The following is a 10,048-nucleotide window of genomic DNA, read 5'->3' as shown; positions in this document are numbered from 1 at the left end:
CACTGTTTACTATAGCTAAGTCTTAGAGTTACCCTAGATGTCCACCAATAAAATAATGCATAAGGAAAAATATAATACATATAAAATATGTTATTTATTTATTATGTAGAAATAATGGTTATTATCAAGAGAATAAAATTTCGGGCTAAGGAGATGGCTCGGTGGATTAAGTACTTGATTTCTTTTTTTTTTTTTTTTATTGCTTATTCCCTCAGGATTTATTTTCTTTACCACCAAAATTGTGAGCCATGCCTTTCTGCTAAACGAGTTTAGCACGTCAAGGTAAGATACATGCAATGCTTTCCGGGAAAAGGCGTACGTTAAACAATATGTGATCCATACTGTGTGTCCTTGCTGGGGGGGGGGCTGTGGGTATCTATTCCTTTGTCCTGTCTAGGACAAAGCATGTGACTCTGATGAGTCCGTTTCAAAGAAACATACTAACACTACCAACCAAGCAGACACAATATTCCAAACTCAAAGTGCAAAGTCACTGAAGCAAAGATGATGATGTTGGAAAATTCCAGTGGTTAGAAACAAACTCAAACTTCATTATGCAGGCAGGAAAGGTGTGTTGACAGATTCACCAAGGGCATCAAGCTTTTCAAACTTACAAAGGCACAATTCTAGCCATTTTGACTGGATAGACTTTATATACTCATGTCCCTACAATATTCAAAAGATAATACTGTTTTAGTACCAAAAACAAAGCATCAAAACAGGAAATGCGCCCTGCCCCTCCCTTCTTTGTAAAAATGGTGAATTACAATGAGTCTGTGTGTGAGCGTCACCCGCACATGCGCACATGAATTTCTACTGTGCAAGTGTACCGGGGGAGCTCAGGATGTCGGGGGTCATGATTGCCACTACTAATTTACTCATGGAAACATGGAAAGAAATATTATGCCAGGCAACATTTAATCTAAGCAGAGGTGACCGGAGGGGAGGCGCTGCCTTCGATATTTGATAGCCATTCCTTTGTATCATTCCCCTCCATCTTGGTCAACATTCTCTCTGTGTGGCCGGGGGGCTGCTCCACGCGGGACACATCGAACGCCCGACGAACGGGGGTTCTGTCAGAGGGAACGAGAGGATGCAGTTGATCTTCAAAAGCATCCTCCTCTGGTTCCACATCCTGGGAATGCTTTTGTTGGTGCTGACTGGTGAGCTGCAGCCCGAGAGGAGACCGGAGCAGCAGCTCGGTCAGACCATTGCCACTGACGTCGCCTTCAGGAGGACGCCTCTCCTCCCATCCTAACTGCTTCTCAGTTTCTCTCCAGTGTTCAGAATTCAAACGATTCACTTCTGGAATGTCGTTGTTCCGTTCACGGTTTCTCTCTGGACTCAGCGTTGGTCTGTTCGGATGCAGGGTTTGGAGGTTGGCTGGCAAGGTCAAAGGAGGGGTTTCCCGAACCACGTGACTCGGGTCATCGCCTGACTCTGCAGAAGCCATCTCCGCTGGCACCAAGAACTCAGCAGAGGTGACAGTTGGAGTCCCACTTGCTTTGTTTGGATTAGGGTGACTGTTCAGCAGTGCAAAGGCCCTGTGGACAGCCCTCAGGTAATTAGTCCAGTCCTCCGGACTCAGGCTAGGGTTAGATCTGTACTCTTTGATGTCCTTCGCACCGGATAACTCCTCCAGGCCTTGCCAGTTGGTGTCTGAAGCGACACTGGACTGACTAACCTTCCCATCCATCCCACAATTGTCCTCTGTGCGGGTCGTAGTTTCCTCCTTCTTTAGTTCCAACGTCAAGGCCCTTGGGTCTTGGGTTACACTGTTTATACCCTTGGCAGCTTCGGAGCTCCATCAGCTGGATGTGTAGCTGATTTAAGATACCCCATTCTACTGTGTGCACTGTATTTGTGAGCTGATAAGGGTCCGTATTCATGTCAAAATACTCCAGAAAGCCAGTGGCGAACTCGCAGAACAGGAAATTGTGCGTCTCGTTGACGGTACACAAACACCAGTAGGTGTTGTTGTTGGAACTTGTGCATGCACAGAAAGATCCCAAGTTCCAGAATGGGGCGGTCTGCCAGTGGTTGTTGTCATGGGTGAAGCAGGTGAGGCCGGGCAGGCTGCACTCCTCCCCCTTCCTCTGACGTTTCTTCTCCTTCCTCTCCTTCTTCCTCCGACGATGCTCCTTGAAGAGCTGCAGTTTGCTGTCCACCTCCTGGGCAGCAGCCTCCTTGAAGGGGTGAAGGTGGCTCTTCAGCTTCTCTTGTCCTCTGACACCTTTCTCTTTGTTGTAATAGCTCTGCTTACCGCAGCTACACTCCTCGGGCTTCCTTTTCTTCAGGTGTCCCCTCACTTCTCTTAAATTCTTAATCTTATCCTGCAGAACTTCAATCTCTTTATCGATGTAGGCCTTATGGTCCTTCCACGCTCTGGCTGACTGGTACAGCTCCCTCTCACAATGGATTGTGTCGTTTGGAAGAATAAAACATTTGTGTGTCACCCGGACAGTGGTGGGCAGCCCCACAGCATTGTTTCTGTCTGCCATCATCTCATTCCTGATGCTACCAGCAGCAGCCTGGTGGCCTCCGAAGCCCTGGTGGCCCTCGTCATGACGCTTAGCAATTTTCCTCGGTGGTAACACTTGCAATTCTTCCTCTTCCAGATTTATGTCATATATTTCACCTTCGAATTCAACGGACAGGGACCGAGTCTGCCGGGTGTGCACAAATCTGGGCTTATACCTTGGTGTCCCCTGGTTCCTCAGGAACGGCCTTTGGTTCTTTCTCTGGCTTCTGTTCGGGCGATAGGCGGACTCCCTACAATGGCACTCTTTGTCTTTGCCCTGCAAGCCTGGAGAGTAGGGGTTGTGCGCGTTCTGGCGCACGGAGAGCAGGTCGCTGGGTCCCTTACACTTGTGGATCCGAAGCTTGCCAGACGTGTCCTCGATACACTGCCAGTTCTGCAAAAGCCAGAGGGAAGCAGTTGGCGACGCACTAGCGAGGTGTCAGCCTGTCTGCTCCCCTTCCATCACCTCCCCATCCCCCACTCCTCAAGTACTTGATTTCTAATCCCTAGCACCCATGGAAAAAGCCAAAGGTGGCACCATGTCTACATAATTCCAGTGTTGTGGGCTCAAAACTGGCAAAACTCAGGAGGTCTCTGGACAGCCAATGTACACAAAACCTCCAGTTCTAGGATCAAAAAGAGACCACATCTCAAAACCAAAGCAAAATAAAACACAAGGTAGGGATAGGCAAACAAAACTGTGGGTAAAAGGCATTTGCTTTTAAGTATGACCTGATTTTGACACCTAGGATCCACGTGGTAGAAGAAACCCATTCCTGCAAGATGTCCTCTGACTTCTACATATGTACTGTAACGTGTATGAATAAATAAATGTAATTAAAAATAAAGTAGAGAAATGATTGCAAAAGGCATCTCAGTATCAATGTCTGGTTCCACATGTGACTGCAGAGGCAAGAATCCTTACATACATATATTCATACATATGTAGCATGTACAAAAACTTCATTAAAAATGAGAAAAAATATCTTGTCAATTTTAAGAAAATGGATAAAACCGGAGGCCATGTTGTTGAGGAAATGAGCCATAGTCAGAAAGAGCAGTGTTAAAGTTTTGTCTTGTGTGAAATGTGTGATATGACGAAGTAGAAGGGTTACTATAGTGAGGGGATACAGAAGGCAGTAAGAGGGACAAGAGAAGATAATGGGGACATGGGTATGAGCAACGTACACATGAAAATGTCATAACAGGGCACGTCGCTGCGCTGGGTCTTGAGCAGCTGGAAAGACCACTGCCTCCCCGCCCGCCACCGCCGGAAGTGACTGGGACACCTAGACGGTGCTGCTGATGCACAAGAAGGGCCCCACGGCCGGCCGCACGGTTCAGTTGTAAGCCGGCCATCTTAGCAGCTCAGTGACGAGGAGAAGATGTGGAGACATCCACGAAATGGGCTGCTGGCCAGAACACGCGGCATTCATTCCATCGCTAAAACCACAGTCAGCCAAGCTAGACCGGGAGACAGAGGGCCTGCATCACAGCAGGGTGACCCTGGAGGTGGGCAAAGTGATCCGGCGGGCCGGCAGAGCGAAGGCCTGACACAGAAGGACCTGGTCACGGAAATCAATGAAAAGCCGCACGCCATAGCAGACTATGAAAGTGGACGGGCCATTCTTCAGAATAACCAGGCTTTAGGCAAAATTGAGAGAGCCATCGGCCTCACGCATGGGGGAAGGACATCGGGAGGCCTATCGAGAAGGGCCCGAAGATGAAACGAACACAAAGCCCGAAACTCAGTGGTTCAGACTGAGCTCTTCTGACTGGTTCCCCAGGACTACTCGCACTGCCTTGGGTCTCCTCACATGGTCAAACGGAACACGGGGGTCAGGCCTGTGTACCCCCTCAACCTATAACTGCTGTCAAACAAAGCAAAACCTTCCAAAGTGAAAAAGAATTTTATAACAAAAAAGCCGATCCTTTTACATAATGAATATATGTTGATAAGAATTTTTAAAAAGAATTTTTACAATTATCAGATATCCAGAAAATGATCTTTTCTTCTATTTGGGGAAATATATCTTCTCATCTACTTAAAATAATTTGTGTGTGTGTGATTGTGGGCGTGTACTTGCTATGGCTGTGTGTGTGTGTGTGTGAGTGAGTGTGTGTATCTGTCGGTTAGAATGTAACCTCTGACATCTCTGCCTCCCTCCCTCTCTCTCTCTCTCTCTCTCTCTCTCTCTCTCTCTCTCTCTCTCTCTCTCTCTCACACACACACACACACACACACACACACACACACTCAACTAAAATGTCATATGATACTCCAGATGTTTCTTTTTTTGTTAAGATAGGGTTCCTCACTGCATAGGAAGACCAACAGGCTGGACCTAGCTTCTCCAATCCAATGTAACAAATGTCCAGCTTGGTCTTCATGTGGGTCTGGAAAAACAGGAACAGGGCCTGGATAGCTCAAAAACTGTTGCTTTTTCTAGCTGGGCTGTTTTGTCTGAGCACTGCGGGAGAGGAAATGCCTAGCCCTACAGAGATTTGATGTTCAAGGGGGCTACCCAGGGGATGCTACCCTCCCAAAGGAGAAGGTGTTGGGGGGAGGGATTGTGTGAGGGGGAGGGACCCAGAAGGGGAGGCAGTGATCAGGAGGTAAAGTGAATTAAAAGAAAATTCCTAGTCAGATAATAGAACCTTGCTCTTTGGCTTTCCAGGTTCCAGAGATGTTGGATGAGTAAACTTGTATTCACTGCGAATCACCCAGGCAATGCTTCTTTAATAAAATAGAAAATTGACTAAGAAAAAAAAAAAAAAAGACAGGGTTCAGCTGTGCTAGAATTTCCATAGACCAGGCTAACATAGAACTCTGAGACCCACCTGCCTCTGCCTCCCAAGTGTAAGGATTAAAAGTGTGCACCACTGTGCCTGGCCAATGTTAGAGTTTTTTAATACATGCAGATCTATTTTCTTTATAACAAATGAAACCAGAGTGAGAACTTTGAATTCACTTCCCCTTTGAGCCCACCTCCCCTAAATAGCAAATGTATGGCATTTATACTCTCCAACCTCATTTCTCTGACCGATCTATTTATCTATGTTTATGGGTGTTTTGTCTGCATGTACATCTGTACAGCAGAAGAGGACACAGGATCCCATAGGGCTACATAGTCAGACGGCTGTAAACAACCAAGTGAGTACTAGGAATTGAACTCGGAACCTCTGCTTGAACTCAGGACCTCGACAAGAGCAGCCAGCATTCCTAATTGCGGAGCCCTCTCTCCATCTTCCCTAGAGAGCATTTTAACAGACATGTAAGATCTGCTGAAGTCGGGGTAGGAGTGCTACCTGCCTAATCTCAGAGAGCATTGGTAGTGAGGAGGAAAAACAAAAGGGACCTGTTTACAAACTGCCACATGGAGGTGGTGCTTGAGATACTGATTATGGAGGCCATATGGAGGTTGGAGGGGCTTTGTTCGGGGTAAAAAAATGACAAGATGAAGTTACTCCAAGACCACGCCCTCTTCCTTGGGTAGCACCAGAAAACCCTGTGTGGCTGGCTTTTGAGTTCTCAATTTTTCCATCCATATATATGGTGCAGAGAACATGGGACAAACCATTGCACTTAGGGGGTATAATTTTGCTTAGATCGTTAGGTTTGGTTTTTTTAGAGGTTTTTTTTCTGTTTCACTCCTGGTTTTTTTTTCTGTCTTTAATGGGTTTCAATCCTTCTAACAAACAGTAGTTTCTCTTTTTTTTCTGGTAATTAAGTGCCACGCACGCCATCCCTACCCCCACCCCCTCTCACCACCCCCCTGCCAGTCTCGGAAGTTGGAACAGTCCAAGAGCAAAACTCGCGAGACTTTGAGACTTTCAACGAGACTTGACCTTCCCGCGTTCTCTCCTCTGCACTTTCTCAGGTTGAAAGGTAACTGGCATCGTCTCTGTCGTCCTTTGTTGGTGGACTGCTCTTGTGACAGGTATGTTCGGCTTTTACGTTCTCTGGTCACTAGCTCTCAGAGAGGTGAGGCCTGGTTTGATTTTTTGTTTGTTTGTTTGTTTTGGGGGTACAGAAGGGAGGAGAAAAGGGCGTGTCCTAGGGAAATAGAAGATCGAAGTGGCTAGTGGGTCACAGGAGAGGGGCGAGCTAAAGAACTGATGGGAGGCTAAAGTCCCCCTTTCAGGGGGCTGACAAAGACCCACAATGGTTCTATTCTTACAGGGCCAGCAAAGCCCCTAAAGCACTCAGCCAGCATGAATCCCGATGATTCCGCTAGCGGGTTCCGGCATGCCAAGGTATTAATGTTCATCAACGAGCAAATGTCCAAGCACTCCAAAGGGCCCGAGTTCTACCTTGAGAACCTGTCCCTGTCCTGGGAGGAGGTGGAAGAGAAGCTTAAAGTCCTCCTGGACAGTAACGAGATGCCTCGGGAAGTTCAGGAGGCCTGTGCCTGGGGCAGCCTGGCCTTGGGTGTTCGCTTCGCTTTTAGACAAGGTCAGTTGCTGGGGCGCAGGGTGCAGTGGCTGCATGACTTCGCCAGCCTGCACAGGTCGGCAGCGCATGCCTTGGCGTCAGACCTAAAGAAGCTCACAGACCAGCAAGAGATGGAACGCAAGGAGGCGGCCTACCAGCTTCATTTGGCCCACACCAAACTAGCCGAGGTGCAGAGAGAGCGAGATTTGATGAGACTGAAGCTACTACATGCCGTAAGATTACCTTCTAACCCAGTCCTATCCCCACCCCGTTCCCCCCCCACACCCACACCCCATTCCAGGAATCTGTTTCAACTCTGCTTACTTCTCTCCAGGAGCTGAGGGCTGTTCCTGTTGCACAGATGCCAATCATGACTAGTACCCCTGCTGCTGCTGTTCCTCATGCTGCTGCTGTTGCCGCCGCAGCTGCCGCGGCAACTGCAGCGGCGGCTGCGGCTGCTGGAGGGGCACAGTCAGGGCCAGAGATACAAAATGCAGGAGAGCAAGAAGAGGTGGCAGCTAGTCATACAGCAGAGTATAAACCAGAAACGGAGACCGATGGGGCTGTAGCCATGGCTGCCCCTAGGGCATCCACAGTGGCTCTGGAAGGAAGCATCCCAGAGCATCCTGGAGCTGTGGGGTGGAAAACTTATCCCCTGGGCTTGGAAGGGCAGGGGGAGAGGGAGGGCAAACCTATGGGAACACCCACAAGTTCTGCCTCCAATCAATTGGGTCTCAGGTCCCCAGTCTCCCCACAACCAGTTACTATCGAACTCCCTATCTCATTTACATATTCATATGAAAGCCCCTTCCCAGTCACACCCACTCCATCCCCACCACCAAGTACAGTAACAGAACCGCAGATGCCTCCCTACTTCATGGCCACTGATATGAATATGTCCGAAACTGAGGGCCCAACCGTGTACCTCCAAGATCCCCCTAAAGAAAGTTCTGGTAGTGGTCCTCGGCAGCAGAGAAAAGCATCAGTTAGCATGCCTGGGGATTGGGATTGCCCTTGGTGTAAATCTGTGAATTTTTCAAGGAAGGATTCTTGCTTCCGCTGTGGGAGGCAAGGCTGGTTGCCAAACCCTTAGTGAGTTAAAAAAATGTGATACAGAATAGAAATCTCCCAAAGGAGAAGTCAGTTTTCAGAGGTAGAAAAATGGGAGGGGGGTTCATGGAATAGAAGGGGAGAAATGGTGTGGGAGGGGGCAGGTTTTGATAATTTCTTTTGTATTCCAGAGTTTGCATTTGATACCTTTAAACAGTTTGTGTGTGTTTGGGTGTTCGTATGTATATCCCCTCCCGGTACAGCTAAATATCTAATACCCCACCCTTTCCACATACCTAGGCTTTAAAACATAGAGCTATAGTGGTTATTCAACCCATTCTGAGCCAAAAATTTTCAGGCTGGTGGATCTAACCAGAATCAGCTGTCCAGTAATGTAGTGGGTAGAGTCAGTGGATCACTGGAACTTGGGTCCAGGGTCATAGCCAGTGTGGAGGTACAGCCCATTCCTGGTCCCCATGAGGGAACAAAATCAGCTGCTTTCCGGACATTTTAGACTAATACTTGGAGCCTCTAGGGAGCTGACAAATAGAAAGAGAGGCAAAGGAGTTGATCAGCTGGCTTCAGAGAAATTAGCTACTTTTTATTTCTTTGTACTTGTGTTCCATAAAGTTTTGTTATTACCCAGGTCACTTCTCCATAATTTAACAAGTAGATTCATAACTCGATCATTCTCATATCAGCTAATTTTTCTTTTATATCTTGATTTTTCTTTAAAAAATGCCCAGATGGGCCTCAACCTCATTAGGTAGCTGACTCCAGATCCTCCTGCCTCCACTCCCTAGGTGTTGGAATTGACGGGGGAGTTGAACAAGCATTAGCAAACAGTGGTGACTCCTTTATACCGAGACCCCGGAAATAAATTGGATAGTATGCTTATGTTCTACAGGAATTCTATTGCCAGAAATAGCTCAAAACCTGGGATGGTTGTTCCCAGGAGTGAACTGGATAGGAGGCTTGAATTCTGAGACAGTAATATCACAAGAAATTAAATCATCCAATGAGACCTGAGATAAATTAACCCCAGGTTTATGCTTGACTAAAATTAATATGACAGAAGTTTTCCACCCATATGAGAGTTCTGAGAGACTACAGAGGGTGCCGATTCAAGCAAGACTTTCTATGATTATACAGCCTCTTAACAGAAATCTTCCCTAGTCCCCATTGGACAGAACTAGAGACAAGTCTCAACAGGAAATGAATGCCAACTGCTCTAAGGTGAGTCAGCTACTGAGAGTACACAGAGGGTTTGCCAGTCTATACGGGCCAAACAAAGCACAGTGCTAGCTGTGCCATTCTCTTCCAACTCGGCATCGTGCTAAATGGAGGAGAACGTGGATTTCAAAGGCTCTTGGTGTACTCAGAAAGTAAAGTGGAACAGAACTGTATCTCATTGGGAAGGGAGTGGTGGAGGAAGGTGGGAGTGGTGGGGGAAAAGGGTAGGAGGAGATTCAGTCTGTTTTTCTCCCTTTATGGCTATAAAGTGTGTTAAGAGGAACTATATGTGTTTTAGTCCTCAGGTGGAAGGAAGGAGAAAGACTGTATCTGGACTGAACTGAGACACAATGGGAAGAGCCCTGTCTCCCAGAGACTGAACCTCGAGAATATGAAGCTTTTGTGGCCCATGAGACACGTGTAGCAGCAGAAATGTGACTTTGGGTTGTCTGTCATTCGTGAGGATACAGTTACCTCCAGGACTGCAGGCTAGGTTCCTAGTCTGCAATTTTTTGAACACCCTTGGTTATCTCCCTCTACTGCAGGGTTCCCTAACCTCACTGCACTTGACATCTGGATTTGTTTTTTGCTGTGGGGTAGGGGATCATGTTTACTCGAGAGAGTTCAGCAGATTTCTAACCTCTACTTACACTGTCTGTGTGACCCACTCCCCACCCCTTCAGTTGTGATAATCAAAACTGCTGCTGCATACTGCCACATGTCCACTAGAGGGCAAAAACAACCAGAGTTGGGAGCAAGTGATTTGGGAGTTAAAGGGTTTAGCAGTGCCTACAAAGAAGACTCAAGGG

At 47.4% G+C, this 10,048-nt stretch overlaps 2 protein-coding genes and 1 pseudogene across 3 annotated transcripts; 2 read left to right on the top strand and 1 right to left on the bottom strand.

Annotated features, from left to right (window-relative positions):
- Positions 1 to 922: 922 nt before the first annotated feature.
- LOC308415055 (extracellular sulfatase Sulf-1-like) lies at positions 923 to 3,295 on the bottom strand (the record flags this gene model as incomplete). Its single annotated transcript, XM_080910166.1, is given in 3 exon segments — positions 923 to 1,744; positions 1,746 to 2,915; positions 3,254 to 3,295. Coding segments are annotated over 3 exon segments (2,034 nt in total).
- Positions 3,296 to 3,690: 395 nt separating this feature from the next.
- Positions 3,691 to 4,286, top strand: LOC308415054 (endothelial differentiation-related factor 1-like; annotated as a pseudogene). Its single transcript has 2 exons — positions 3,691 to 3,694; positions 3,759 to 4,286. The product of its transcript is annotated as an endothelial differentiation-related factor 1-like (transcript).
- Positions 4,287 to 6,784: 2,498 nt separating this feature from the next.
- TEX13B (testis expressed 13B) lies at positions 6,785 to 9,150 on the top strand (the record flags this gene model as incomplete). The annotated part of the gene is made up of 2 exons (XM_080909592.1): positions 6,785 to 7,189; positions 9,082 to 9,150. 2 exons carry the CDS (start codon positions 6,785 to 6,787, stop codon positions 9,148 to 9,150), a joined length of 474 nt encoding a protein of 157 aa, XP_080765718.1.
- Positions 9,151 to 10,048: the final 898 nt, after the last annotated feature.

Source organism: Micromys minutus (genome assembly GCF_963924665.1).
Source record: "Micromys minutus genome assembly, chromosome: X".
In the NCBI taxonomy this organism is placed as follows: Eukaryota; Metazoa; Chordata; class Mammalia; order Rodentia; family Muridae; genus Micromys; species Micromys minutus.
The sequence above is the reverse complement of the archived record's forward strand: the minus strand, read 5'-3'. Positions and strand labels throughout refer to the sequence as shown.